This window comes from Anomalospiza imberbis, chromosome 1 (assembly GCF_031753505.1).
Source record: "Anomalospiza imberbis isolate Cuckoo-Finch-1a 21T00152 chromosome 1, ASM3175350v1, whole genome shotgun sequence".
NCBI classification, from domain to species: domain Eukaryota; kingdom Metazoa; phylum Chordata; class Aves; order Passeriformes; family Viduidae; genus Anomalospiza; species Anomalospiza imberbis.
This window is the reverse complement of record NC_089681.1, coordinates 120250633-120266060: the sequence shown is the minus strand read 5'-3', so window position 1 is coordinate 120266060 and position 15428 is coordinate 120250633. Positions and strand designations below refer to the sequence as shown.

The 15428-nt window shown below is 39.9% G+C and overlaps 1 protein-coding gene across 4 annotated transcripts in view; it reads right to left on the bottom strand.

Annotated features, from left to right (window-relative positions):
- IGF2BP3 (insulin like growth factor 2 mRNA binding protein 3) overlaps nucleotides 1-15428 on the bottom strand; it is a 110984-nt gene that overhangs the window by 9497 nt on the left and 86059 nt on the right. For all 4 annotated transcript variants that reach the window (XM_068208845.1, XM_068208852.1, XM_068208859.1 and 1 more), the window contains 2 exons: nucleotides 15187-15318; nucleotides 283-402 (listed from right to left, as the gene is read on the bottom strand). In XM_068208845.1, the coding sequence (XP_068064946.1) occupies nucleotides 283-402; nucleotides 15187-15318 (252 nt within the window). The remainder of the gene's footprint in view (nucleotides 1-282; nucleotides 403-15186; nucleotides 15319-15428) is intronic.

Below are 15428 nucleotides of genomic sequence, written 5' to 3'. Positions count from 1 at the left end.
GCCTTTAAGCACTGCATCATTAAAGCACAAGTCTGTTTCTAAGACCACCAAAGTAGTTTTCTTTGCAGCTTATATTTCACACCTCAGGAGACGTTTGAAAACATGCTTCTAATTATCTTGTCTCAGGGAAGATTAAAAGATGATTTATAAACAAATGTACTATTTATCACATCACTTTCTAAGCATGTAGTGGGGGAGGATGTTCACGAAAGCACGGCTTGTGCAAACTTGCTGAAAGTGTCACGTAGAATAAGCAGAAAGTTTTAGTTGGTGTAATAATACCTTAATAGATGCGCCTGCAAAACGAGAAAGTTGTTTGATGTGCTGTCCCTGCTTGCCAATAATAGCTCCAACTGCCAAGGCTGGGATGAACAGATGAACAGTTTCAGACTCAGGCTGTTGCTGTGGGGAAGAAGGAAAAATGCAGTGAATGTTTTTGAACATTATGAATCAGACTGACAGGAAAATGGGTACAGAACAGGCATGCATGGAAATGAGGGGGAAATAAGATTTCCCCCTGTGATGTCTGAGTATTAAGGGTCTAGCTTTTTTTGGGAATCACAAAATCCACAGAACAAGAAAACCAGTTTGAGCCAAAAGAGGATTCTTTCATCTTGTATAAAATACTCACAATTTTAATGCATAGAACTTTACAAAACAATTGAGGAGTTGCTTCTTTGTGAAGCTTTCACTCTTACCTGTAGCTGTCTGGATTCTCTTCCATGTGCAAGGCCCTGCAGAAAGAGGCTACTACAGCCTGAGCAGGCAAACTCTTTCTTGTTTCCCAGTTATATTTTTAATTTTAGATTGTGCTGAGAGCAGTACAAAAAGCCTCAGAGTTACATATATGCTACAATTTCCTTTGTGTGGGAGTGATCTGGAATGATAGCCAGCTTGAAATCTGCCAGTGATTCCTCCTGTGTAACATTATGCAACAGTTGGAGCCCTGGCAGCAGTCCTCACACAGGCTAGTAAATTAAACACCATGTTTCTGAAAAGTCAGAGGACCCCAGCATTGCACCCACTGGATATCAGGCATCACTGCATCTTCCTATAACTTTCAAGCAGACACCCCAGCTGGAGAGCATGACATTATGCTCGAGATCCTCTCTACATGCTGCAATAGCAATGATCAAACTGCAGGGTTGCATCTGCCACAGTAAGTCACATCTATGTCAGCAACCTCAGAAGAGCCTGTCCCAGAGGAAGGGAGCACCATCAAGTACACACCACGCTACTGGACCATTGATCCATCCACTTGTGTCAGGGCTATGCCAAAAAAGCATTTCACACAAGCCTATCTTTGAACTTTCAGGTATTTAAGACACTACACACCTCTCCTTCTAAAGTTTTTCTTCCTCTGTGTGTCCTTCTTGCGTATTTTCAAAATTTCTCTTGCTCATCCTGAATAAGAAGCCAACAAGCCCTTTTCGTGTGGAGGTATTTTGAGACAATGCAGACATCCTCGTCCTTGCTTTCTCAGTACCCATCATGCAGACCAGCACCGAACACCAGCAAGCAGAGCACGTGGGAACAACCGAGCTCATTTAGTTTTGCTCAGTTTATATCTTGATAGGGATACAGGCACATACAGAAGCTCACCTAAACAGCTTTTTCTATGATATTTTCAGAAAAACCCCCACACCACTATATGCAACACAAAGCAAAAAGCAGATGCAATCCTAAAAACAACACCCCCAACTTATTTTTAAATTTCAGTAACTCCTTTCAAGGTTAAGTCTTTCAAGGTGAAGTCCCACTGCATCAACCATAAACAAATCAGAACAAAATGCTTGTTTCCAAGTTTTACCACTTCATTTTCAGTAAACACAAGTCAACTGTAACCTCAGGGGATACGAATTCCAGGCACAGCTCCAAGTACCAGGTGAAGAAACCCCAAAATAGGCTATTGGGAACTGAAACACTTTAGGCAATTGCAACAGTTGCACAGTTTACCCTGTGTTTTCACACATACAAGGCATTGGGATTCAGAGGCATTTCATGCTGGTTTAAGTCCACATGGATGCAGCTCTCCACTCCCAGCCTCCCCACTGCCTTGCATGCTTTGACACCAGCAGGTTTGCAGATCCAACTGATTTTTAAGGCAGGCAGTAAGCCCCTGACCCAAATAACCAGAGCAACACACAAGTGGTAGTTTGTGACCAAAGGAGGAAGTAACATCAACTAGAGAATGGGAAAAGGTGGGAGCACCCCTTTTAATCTGCCTACAGATCAGTTTAAAATTATCTCAAAACTACACCCTAAAACTACGTATTTGTAATGAAAGACACAGTCACTTCGTATATATGTTAAACCACTTTCCAGAAGATTACTCATGTTCTCCTCCTATTATTACAAACATCCTGAGTGTTGTCATAGTAAGTCCTTTTACATGTTCACTGTGAATCCAGCAAGATTTCCAGCAATTTGGAAATGCTACTGTAGGTACTCACTTGATCTTAGCACTTCAAAAAACTCTTTCCAAATGGTTACAAGTTCATGGGTTTTTTCAGTTTTGTTGCAAGGACCCATTGCACTGGGTGTAGAGGCAACCCCTCATTCCAATCCTGACAGCTTATCCACCCCCTTGCTTGCTCCTCTTCTTGACCCCTACATTCAATTGTCCACATGTGCGCCAGCTCCTGCAAAAATCCAGTGCTGAAGTTTTCCCTTTCACATGCTTCTCCAGTCAGCCTCTTCCAGCTAATTATTACAACACTGCTGCAAATCAAACATGTAATTTGACTTGGTTTTCAAGAATTTACACAGCTTCTACCTAAACCCACCTCCAGACACATTTCTGTACTATAGAAACAAATCAAACTTCATTATTTTTGTTTGCATATATTTCCTGCCTTCCCTCTGTTGCCCATCTGCCTGCTGAGCAGTTTTCCCCTCCCCTTCGCAAAGCTTGATTTCAAGCCACTTTCTTGGCTGGATTCAATTCACCACTGAAATTCCTTTTTTGCTGCCTCACCCTTAAACATGAAACATAGGCAGCAAAGGCAACAGAAGACAGATGTACATGTGCCTTTCTAACTGTACAATCACCTCACTGTACCACCTTCCTCCCATCCCTCCTCATAGCTTTGACTTTTTGATACAATTCAACTTCTTTTTTCCTAAAGGACTTTTTTAAAAGTATTTATGTGAGTTACTGAGGTTCTTTATGCTAAACTTGCATTTTGGTGTAATAGTGATACATGTTTAAGGAATAGTGGAGAATCTGTCAATATTCAACTGTTCATACATTGGAATTTTTAAAATTCTTGTCTGGAGTACCACATTGGCATATACATATAACGAATTAATCTCCAGTATAACATCACACAAGATGTAGAGAAATTATGTTATGCACACTGATTTTTAACCATTCGAAAACCATACTCCTCTTTCTTTTTTTCTTCTGGCAGAAATCAAGTAACTAAGGCTTTTGAGAGTATCACAACACCAAGTTCAAATTGCTATCTGTCCATCTCCTTACCCACAATAATTTTTAAATCCTTTTGTATTTACTGGAAACCTAGCCTGCAAAAACCTAGCCTGGAAGCCTGCAAAAGAAACACATCAAAACATAATGCAATGACTACACCACCCATCAATCTTACAGATGCTTCTGGGGATCTCAGGATGGAAGAAAATCAGCTATAATTTAATCTTACCCATGCCATGCCACATAAGTCATAGAGCTTTCCAGGAACTCCTAACATGAGTTATATCAGAAATAGATTCCTAGACCTTAAACATATGTTAGAAGCACTAAATTTAGGGAACTGATTTCCCGCTCTGTGAAATCTGAGCTTCAATGTTCACTTCCTTATAGCCAAGTCTGCTTAAATATATACTTACAATTTAAAAGCCAAATTATGTATATGCTTTTTGACAAGAGTAAGGTCTCCTAGACAATTTTCTCCTCTTCCCCATTCAGTTTATTTCTTCCCCCACATAAGAAAATATTTTATTCAAAGTCAGCCCAGTCCTAGGAACTGACAGGAATGCAAAAAGAAAATCTTTTAGAGCAGCAACCTAGGTTCACCAAGAGTTATAGTCCATACATCCACCCTAATTTGCGAGTAACCATCTCCGGTATCTGTGATGCCCAGACCACCTCTTCTACCTCAGCAATATTTGCAGTATGGGCTCATGGCTAGTCTACCCGAATAAGAGAAGTTTGTCTTAGGTAGCTGTGGCACAGAGATAGCACTGAGATATTCACTTCAGTGGAGAATCTAGGTTGTTTTGGGGTTCTGTGGTTTTTTTCAGGGGTTTTGTATTTTAAGAAAAGAGCTCCAGAAACCAAGATTCTTAGATATTAGAAACAGATTCTTCAAAAGCATGGTGAGCAGAAACAATTAGTTCAGTTCATAAACAGCTGAAGATACTTGCTTTATTTCTGCAAAAATCAGTCTGCTTTAATCACAAAACATGGTTGATAAGGAATTTTTATCTATATCCAGCACACTGAACTAATGAAAACCATTTTAAATGCTGGTTTTGTTCATTAATTGGATTCCAATTTCCATCCAAATGCTGCCTGATGAAAATCAGAAGTTAAAATTAATCAAGCAAATAAGAAAATCACCATTCATCATTTTTTAAGAGAAAATGGAAAAAATACATTACCCAAAGCAAATGGCAAATTGCTTACTTGTATAAATAGAAAGATATATTCAGTGTAAGCAAAAGTACAGACTACTCTAAGGCTTTCACAAAGGTAACTAAAGTACACATGTAAAATTTGATAAGTCAACTTGAACAGATTTCCTCCTTGCTCATTTAAATCATGCTTGAAAATAGTGATCTAACACAGAGATGGAAATTAACCTACCCCACTGGATGACACTAAACAACTGCTCCAGCACACTATTAGCTCTGATTTTTTACACTAACACAACTCTTTCCTGGTGCAGCTTGGATACACCTCCTTCCATACCTCCTGCAAGTCCCTGAGCTCCAGCCATCTGTCCCTAGCCAATAGTCCATAGCAACTATTTATTTTCTTTTTTTAATATTTCTCTTTTAAATTCCCACCATCACCATCCAAGACAAACTCATCTGTTGGTAAATCCTGTAACCCCTGGCTGCTTCTCCATTACACTGGGCTTTCCTGGAGCCCCTGCACTGCAGGCAGCATCAGGATTATCCCCTTCACTCCAGCCAGACCCTGCAGCCCTACAGGAGATTTTCCTTTCTGCAGCCAGCCCTACCACATTAACTCTTAGGAAACTGGCTTAGCACAGCCATCATTTCCTGGTTTCCAGAGCCTCAGCAAGACTGAGCTTCTTCCCCTCCTTGGGATATTGCCACTAGTCCTTCAGCATGAGGGCTACTGCTCCACACCAGAGCTAGAAGCTGAGGAGTCCCAGCCAAGAAAATGTGCAGATTCACTCTTTTTCTGCAATTCTTGCCTGCAGGGTTAGAAAGATTTGTAGAGACCATCTGCCCTTAGGATAAGGTTGTTATAACTTTTCTCTGCCAACTCCTGGTGCATCAGTCCTATAAACTGCAGAAAGCCACACAGGAGAGAGCTTTTCCCTTACCTGCTAGATTGTCAGAAGGAAAAGCATTGCTGCTCATCTCGCACTTGGGTAACAGAGCCATAGCACAGCCAGGCGAGAATGAAAAACCAGAAAAAGTAAGCTATGACACTCCAAGAGCAGAGAGTGGTAGGTAAAAAAGCAGGTCCCAAGTGACTACAGCTGGGGGAATGGACATCCTGTTTGAAAAATGGCATTTGAAAAACAAAAAGAACAACACAGAACAACAAACAATACACAGAAAAGCCAACAGAGGTTTGCCTCCTCAGTTCTTCCCCAAGACGACCCCTCCTCTCTTGATTTTGGCTGATGCTGCAGCTAGGTCAGTCCACAGCTCCCTCAGTCAGCATGAGTCAGGGCTCATAAGGGGGTATGTTTGTTATTTATGTCCCTCAAGTTAATTTGAGCATTAATCTCAGTCTTTTTCTGCAAGCCTGCCAACAGTACAAAATTTTTTCCAGTTGTGTGCGTAAGTGTCTCCATAGACCCCTTGCTCCTTCAAATGCATGTGGTTGGTAAATCCTTGGCAACATTTGGGATAAAGCTGTAAATCTTTAAAAATATTGTACCCACTGAAGTAAATAGGCTTTTAATGCAGACATGAATGGGAGAAGAATCAGATCTTTCCTGGTTTCTAAGCCTGTTATGTTTCATGTTGCAAATTAATTACCTTAGCACGAGACATTTATTTTAAGTCACAAAGTCATGTTATCCATTTTGAGTCAGCATCAGGATTTTTAGTAATGAAGGGAATAATTAAGAACTGTTTTAAGACTGCATGGAGCTACCTTCTAGCCTAGTGAGATACTGGTTTTGGGGTTTTTTTAACATAGTAAACAAATTCACTTGGTAGAAGTAAATGAATACAGACAGTAAGTGACTGCATTAAGAAGTTCCTCTTTTTGCCTTTCTACTCCCTTCCCCACAGCCATGATTACCAAGACAAGGCAGATTTGCAGACAACTCATTCAGTCTTTGAGTTTGTCAGGAAGTGAGGTATCATTATTCAAACTCTGTACCACATCCAAAGCCAAAATTTAAACCACATTTTTGCAATGTACTGTGAAGAATTATCCTGGCTCACAGCTATATTAAATGCTCTTATTTATTTAGTAATAAAAACTTGCAGCAAGGGGAAATGAACATTAAGCCAAGTATCCTTGAAGACATTCTAGTTGGATTCAATGCAATGATAAGAAATAAGCTTGAGATGATGGTGAAAGAAATCCTGGTGTATTAATTTTGCAATACTAGCGCTAAAACTTTAGGCCTTCATTGGAAACAAGGGGCTCATTAAGGAAAACAAAGTTTTAGTAGATAGGTCTAACATGATCCACAGTTTCAAAACATCCTTGCAGATACCTTGTGGCACCTTCTTGTACAATCACTGAGCTAAAGTGCTGCTGCCAGTGCAAATCAACAAACTGCAGCCTGAATTCCCTCCACTTTCCAAGTTTTTTAGGTTTACTTCAAACAGATTTAGGTCCATGCTGAGAGTCTAAAGCTTTCTGCCACATTCACTGCCTGAAAAGATAGGACCACACTCAGAAGAATTCTGCACTGCTGAATTCAGTCAGTCAAGAAGTAGCAAAACAATTTAAAAGCAGCAATGTGCATTTTTCACTTTGATCTGCACGCTAAATCATTGCTCATATTGCCAAGCATGAACTGTCCAGCCACCATCCAGCCGGGGTTTCACCTTCCCATGAACCCCAGGTTAATCCAAGATGCTCCCCTTTAGTGTAACTGCTGCATTATGTGAGAAACACTCATGTCACTAGATGAACCAAGGGCATGAGCCTTTCTGGGACACACAGCCCGTGGAAAGGCCGTGCAGCTCTACCTCTTTTCCCCACACTCAGCCCCAGAAATTATGTGTGAGTATCCTCTATCCATATAGCTGAGCTGGTCCTCTCCTCTTGGTTGAAAATCTAAGAATGACCCACCCTGTCTACATTTCCATTTTGGGGACTACCACATTGTGGTTCTTACACAGTGGTCAGTACCTTAAGTGAGATGCCACTGAAATTATTTCACTTAGTACTACTCATTCCACTTCTTGGCTCTCACATTTAGTACTTTTCATCACGATTGTCTGTGAACTGGGAATCTTCTTGGACTGCTAGAAGTCACTAAAAGGACCACACATATCAGAAGTTTTCCCAAAATGACAGCTGAGCTAGCAACAAGGGAGTAAAAATCATGGAAGTAGAGAAGGAACATTTTCTGGCAGGCTGGTTATAAGGCATTTTACAAGCAAGAACTGGTTTGACATATTTCTGAACATGGCATGAACTCTTTGTTTTTTGCAAAATCTGACTGGCCACAATGCCAAAAAAAGCAATCTGCCACCTTTTATTCAGAACAGGCAGCCAAAATCAGAAATCAACATAAGGAACAGATTGTGAAACTATGTAAGCAGGAATTTTGCTGGTCATTCACAAGCAGCAAGCATAGGTACTCAGTGTTACAACACTGTATGACCCCCAAAAAGTATATGTATAGAAACACTTCCACTTCAAAAATCATAGCTGTGACACAGCAGTCACATGGGTACTCAAAATCCACAGAAGTTGCCCATGAAATCAGTGGCTTTGGAAGATGCAGGTAGCCATCAGCTCTGGTTTATAAAGGCACTGTTCTCAGATTCCATGACAGCTGCCAGAAAAACAGGTTGTGTAAACACAAAGATCACATATTTTTCCATCATGTTTAACAAACAAACCAGAGATGGAGCCAGATACAACAGAATGAGCTCTTGACCTACTTTTGTTTCTGGCCTGAAGGAGCTCAGTACACTCTAGTAACACCTATTTGGCACCTTAAGGAATTAAACTTCCCATTCAGTTTAACATTCAGAAGGCTTGGAGCCTGGTACTTAGAGCTTGAGAGTCTGAGATGGTCAAGGGAACTCCAATTAAATCTTCTCATAAGAATCTAAAAGCAGGGAACCAACAAATTCTAATTCTCTTGTTCCAAGAAACTACAAATATCCCTATAAGTATTCAAACCTGCAGTGAAGAAGAAACCATTTTTATTTTAAAAAGCATGGATGACTAGTGATACCATTTGCATTATGACAACCTTAGAACTGTAAAAGAAGCTTCAACACCTCGAAAAATAACCACTGACTTGCCGGATCTTTGTACATCATATGGTGCCAACTGCATGTTTTTTCTTCCCTCACTGAGGGGTTAGTCCATCTGCAGAGGCAGAATAGTCTGACTGCTCTGGACACACGTTCCTACCAACACAGCGTGGCAGAAGCAGGAGACTTTCAACACAGTGGGAAGACCAACCATTTTCTCCACAGGGCAAAACAATCCCACAATGTTACACACCATGAAGTAAATTTTTTAGTTGTCAAAAATGCATCATTAGTGAATGTAAGAAATTAAGCATCAGTAAAGGTGTATTTCAAGGCACTGAGGTTACAATTTTCAAAAGAAGTCTAATTAGCAGGTAGATTTTTTCAGACAGTGTTGTTGTCCTACAGTGCCCTCCTCAAGATTGCATGTGGTACACATTTATGGTTCTAATTTCACCATTATAAAATCATTTTGTAAAAACACTGGCAAATCCTTCTTCACCCCCCAAAACCACATCCTCTTTTGGCTGAAGGACAGCTTCTCAGAAGTCATCTACTGCTTAACAAGCTGAGCAAATTAAGGCAAAGCCACTTGCAACTACACACATCATGGATGTACAGACATTACTGCCTCTGGGTAGATCAGACATAACAGTTGCACGAGCTAATCCTATCAAACTCAGACATCCAAAGGAGCCCAACTTCACCAAGTAAGAGTCAAAGTACCTGGAAACATAGGACAGTTTTTCCTCTTCCTTGTGTTTCTCATCTATGCTCAGGGCATCAAATGAAGGCCCTCAATGAAGCAATTTTTCATTTTAAATTACTTTTCTTTCCTGCCAAAAGCACAATACAGTTATTTTTTCTCTTACTTATGCAAAATAGAAGATGTCTTCTTTACTATTATTATTTAAGAAAATGACTGGAGAATAAAGAAGGAATTTTTCTCTTGACCACAACATCTTCTAAGGAGAAAGTTTTCCATTGGTATGTTTCTCACCTGCAACAAAAAGCTTCAAGAGATGGCAAAAAGGAATAAAGGAAAGCAGCCTATCTGCCTAACTGTGCAAGACTTCTTTTTTTTTTTTGTAATCAGAAAAAGGTGGTTTGATTTCTTGGTTTCATTTACTGTATGAAACTACCTCTTCTTTATTTTTTTTTTTTCCTTTTTCCCCCTGTCTCTTCCTAGAAGCCCATATGCATGTCACATAACCTGAAAGTTTACTGTGAGGCTAAAGAAAAGGTTAGAAAGAGTGTTTTTTTTTCCTTTGAAGGCAGAGCTTCAAGAAGTTACAACAGGTGTCCAAAAAGGGCAGCAGAGAAAGCAGTCCCACTGCAAGCAGAGGAGCATCTCTTCACTTTAGCCATGACATTACAGAAGAAGGAGAGCAGCTGGTGTGAATTTCTCTTATGGAGAAAAGCTCTCTACTTCTCACATTACTTTATGCTTGAATTTACCTGCCATGAGACAGAATTAATTCTACTACCCTGTTTCAGGGCATTCAAGGCAGGATAAGGTCTCCACATGTTATCCCTTCTTCTCCCATGCCCTTGGGATGCCAAATTTCAGATGCAGAGGCTGTGAAAGAAATGCAGTTTGGATGTAAAATTAAACATGCAAAGTTCCAATTATAAAAGGAAGGGTGCAACCCACTTAACCCCAGTAGGTGGGCCAGGTGTATTAATTGCATGACTGTACACAGTTGGATTTTAAGATAAGGATTTCTTGTTTGTTTGGAACTTTAAAACCTTCAGTGTTGCATGAGAACAAAATTCTATTCTTGAGAGACAAGTATGTGCATATTCTCCCCACAGTTCAGAAGACAGAAGCAACAACTCCATCAAAACAACTTTGAGCAGTACAACACTACATCTGAAGCAGTTTGGCTGGGGTACTTGTTAAAAGTACTTTTTTTTTTGCGGCAACATATCTTCTGGAAAACATAAGCATGAGTGATATTCCCTTTTGCAGAACCTTACTCTCCTCCTCACAGAAATCCCAGCACTTTGTGCAGGTGCTCAGGTCATGACATCTGGTACAAGTGACAGCGGGCAGACTAACAAAGCTCTTTGCAATCGTGTCAGAGCTGCAACACACACAAGCATTTAAGTGCACGGCTAAGGGGAAAGATTTAAAGATAAACAGAAAGTGGTGTTTTTTCCAGGCCCAAAAGCAGCTGGACAAGACATTGGGTACAAATAGGCACAGAAAGGCTACATGTCCTTAATATGGTCACACAAGGGCACAGATCAGTCAAAAAAAAGACCACTAGCTTGATTGTATCACCAGGATCATAAGAGCAAAATCATACTCATTTGACAGTAAAAAGAATTTTTAGCTCTTAATACTTTTAACTGAGACATTTAAATCCTACTTTTTCCTCAAACCATAAAACATTTCGAGGATTCTCACATGTTCTGATTTGCTTGTATTTTAGGAGTCCAGGAAAAAACCAAACAGATCTTGGATTTTTGCAAGAAGAGAGATGAATTTTCAAGAACTGAAAGATAATATGCAATTCCATTGCATCCCTTTTCAGCAACAGCACAAAATAAGTGCTTTGAACAGGCAAACAGAACTTGGACTCTGCAAATAAATGATACCATTTCAATATCAAGAAATGTTGCTAGCAATAGGTAAAAATACAAGAAAATGGATGGTTAGTGGTGCTTAGACACTGTTAGCCATGTGCAATGACCACGTGCCCGTGTGTGTGCTTGTATCTGTCACCGGACGAGTACCAAGGACAGCTTGTGCCTTCCTGTGGGGGCTCCACTGCCAGGACAAAGAGTAAAAGCAGCACCCAGATTATTAGTGAGACACAATCTGCATCTCATTAGATTAATTTAGCTGAGGCTTTGGTGCTGTACATCAGAGTTAACCATCAGAGAGTCACATGGAAATCATTCTCCTGGATGTGACCCAGTCCAAGGAACTAAATCAAACTAGTGTTTCATAACATCACCATTTCCTAAGTTTGTGATACCAGAGTGTAACTGAAGCAGCTGGAGAACAATGTTTATGCTCTTGTCCAATGTCTTAAAGGTTTGCATGAAGAGGGATAGGATGAAGCATCACACACATGTTAAAACAGCCAAACCTATTTAACTACTCAGCCCCAAGCTCCTGAGTTTTAGGAAGCATGCTCCATGCATGCAAACATGGAGATGTTGCTCCATGTTTTAGGAGCACTTGGCTCCAGCTGTGTGTATGAGCATTCAGACCTGTTGCTAACTAAGCCTGTAACTGTAGCAAAATCCTGCATTTGTCTACTATGCAGGTTTCTCCTCTTTATACACATGTTAAAAAAGCAGCAGCAGGAATGTGACAGATAATTGTTTCAATAATTAAGAGGACACTTCAGTTTCTTTGAGAACAAGCCCTACACATGATCACAGCCACACCTTGTCACTTGAAAGTAGTACATATGAACCATCAGCTCCATATGGAGCTGCAATCAGTTTCCATATGGAAACCCTGCTGCAAATGCCCAAACTCACCCACCTAATTCTTCTGACCCAAGGGAGAGCCCCAGGCAAGTCCATCCCCACAATAAGGTGAAGAAAAGATCCATACAAAGATATTACAACAAGAACTTCAAACCCACCCACAGACACAGCAGAAGGGCGATCTGAGGCTCACTGTATGGCTTGCAAGCCCAGACTTCAGCCACTTGGATGCCAAGAGGCCCCTTGTGATGCGGTAGCTGAAACTGCTGAGAAGCACACCTTTGCTCAGTCAAACAGGAGACAGGGAAGAGCCAGTTCTGTGCAGCCCTGAGCAGAATGCAAAATTTGCACCACACAAAAATAAGCAGGACATCAGCAGGATACACTTCTTTACACTCTGATACCAGCAGTGTTTTCAGAAAGGATTTCCACTTGCCTGAAAGGGATAGCCTCAATATCCACTAATCCCTGCTCCCAAGCATAAAAGGATGAGCACTGAAAACAAGGTAAAGGGACTTGGGTTGCCCAAATGCTTTTGTCATAATAAGGAATTTGGTAACAAATAGCTCATAGGTAAATGGACATAAGTCTCCCTGGAAGTTTAGTTAATTTTTCTTCTAAAACCTCCTTACTCCAAAGCCTATTTTAGATACATAGATTTCATTTTAGTTTTCAAATCTCTCATTAGTTCTCCCCCTCTGGTTACCTTTAACCTTTCAAATTGGATAATTTTCTCCTTCAAATATAGCCAGACTTTTTTTCCCTTTCTACCTGTGAATGTCCCAATAACCTATTTAATTAGTGTCTGAAAAACTGTTCCATTAGGGGGAAAAATTAAAGGAGAGTTAAGCTCAAAAGTTACAGAAAATTAATTCATACAAAAGCAAGATTTAAAAGTCTCTAAAATGGAAACTACTGCATCCATTAAAGAAACAGACTCATACTTTTTCTTGTTTTCTCTCCTCAGAGAGCAACAAGCACTCCAAATAATTTGTGGAGCTGACTCACCTGAAGCCCACAGAACCACCTGCTCTTTTCCAATTACCAACACATCTAAGTACAAACAGGTGAGATAATTCCCCTTGTTCATACATTTGCTTTAGAACCTCTTAGTATCTGCCTCAGGGGCTGTAGTGGTACCACCCCTAACCTCCACAAAATCTGTGAGTTTATCCCTTCTTTCTGCATGTTAGCTTGTCACACATCTAGACTGCATGGAATGAGAGCCATTTCAGAGGACTGAGCACAAACAGAAGCAAGAGTTCAGACAGTGGTCCTTCCAGCTGCACAGTTTCTACACAATGACATTTGTTTCTTGATGCTTTTTTCCAGATGTTGCCATTATCTTATTTCCAGAAACCTGGACACTGCCAGAGATCTTAGCAGACCAAAAAAGGTGGATTTGAGGGGTAAAGGTGCACTAGCAACAGAGGAACAGACAGGAGTAACCACCAAATTCAGCACTGTTTAGGTGCATATTTAAAGCAAAAGGAACCACAACGGGGGTGGGGGGGGAAGTGGAAAAGAAATTAAAATAAACCAAGAGATGAACAGAACTGTGGGCTTACAGTATGAATCTCAAGAATAGCAAAATAGTCTGCAAATCTGGAGTAAAAAGACAGGAAACCTCACACTTTTAATTACCAATAAAGAGAGTTTTATATTTTTAACAAACCACATGTATCTCTTAACAAAAAAAAAAAAAAAAAAAAAGAGGCAATTTGTTACCAGAGATGGCATTTTCTATAATACAGTGAAGCAGAAACCTGTATTGTTTAGTTTAGTCTGCCAATCTAATTGAAGCGCAGAAGGACTGTGAGGGAGAGAATTTGTTTGTCATAAATGGAGGCTCTGCTATTGACAGTAAAATAACTGAGTATAAACACATTTCTATTGTAGCTTTCATTGGAGCACATTTTTCTGATAAAGCCACCATTATACTCAATATAGATCATAATACATTCATAACACCAAAGTTGTTCATTCTTACAAACAGTGCTACAAGAGAGGAATTTTTCCTGCTCCTTGCAGTGACTCTCTCTTGGCTTCTTCCTCTGGGAAAAATATTTAGACCACAACTACCCTTTAGTACAACATAGCTTGAGTTATTTGATGAAGTTTAGTGTGTTGTGCTGCATTTTCACTTTTCTAGCTCATGAAGAATCACAGACTTAGCTCTCTAGATGTCACTGTTGGGCAAAGAAGGGGACGAAGTCAAACACAGCAGAGTTTGTAAAGCTCTGTCATCTGCTTCTTAAGGGACTTGTTAGAATTGTTTAAAAAATCCACCTTGCGTTGAGTTGCTAACAACCACCAGCACCAGAAACAGGAAAGAGATTAACAATCACCTTCTCCTTGTAATGAGGTTATCTTTTCTTGAAAGCAAAACACCATCTCGATTCCAGACAGGCTCTGGACCTTTCTGGTGCAACGAATCACCTTCTGCTCCACAGCAAAAAACCTCATTTATGGTTACTAATCAGCACAGAATTTGAGTAAGTTTCTATTAAACTTTTTCATATATTTTTTAGAGAGCAAAGTGGCAAGTAAATCACAGCTTTCTGGAGATTAAGCCATGAAATTTACATCCTATGTGTTTAGCAGTATTGCATTTCAACAGGGCATTTATAAAACTGCTACATTCAAACAAACATTTTAGCTACATATAGATCCCCACTTCATGACAAGAGATCATTTTTTTTCCTTCCGTATCACAAGGAATAAAATTGCAGACTAGCATTATTAATTGCCAATTCCAGCAATTTTGAAATGCTATTTTATGTGACAGTTCTTTCTGCAATAATTCAAATTCCATACAAAATAAAATCTAGCACTTTTCTAAGCAGCACTATTTTCCAGTTTCACTGAGCATTTCACTAGAAAAGCAGTTAATGCCTGCTCCCAACTGCAACTACATGAAATACTTTTCAGTGTGCAAGCAGGAAGATGGACAACATTTAGAAAAATGACAACACAGTTAGCAAAACACCTTTCCCAGATTTTCTGGGAAAAAAAGGCAAAAAATGCAGCATTCTTTTTAGTTTTGAACAGCAGCACTGTAGAGATTAGTATCACCATCCACTAACCATCCAAAATCAGAGCTTCCCTTACCCCAAATGGTGGATATGAAGCAGCAGCAGCAGCAGAGGCAACACTCACTGCAGGAGGTGGTATTCCTGAAGAAGAAGGTGGGAACAGACCCAAGGCATTCAGATTTAATCCAGGAATTAAATGTGCTTGAAGCTGCAATGGCAGAAGAGTTAAGATTTAGAGTCCTGGTTATTAACTTTAATAAAATCCTAGTTGGCATATGCTATTAACCTTTTGGGATGTTATTTTAAAAAAATAATTAA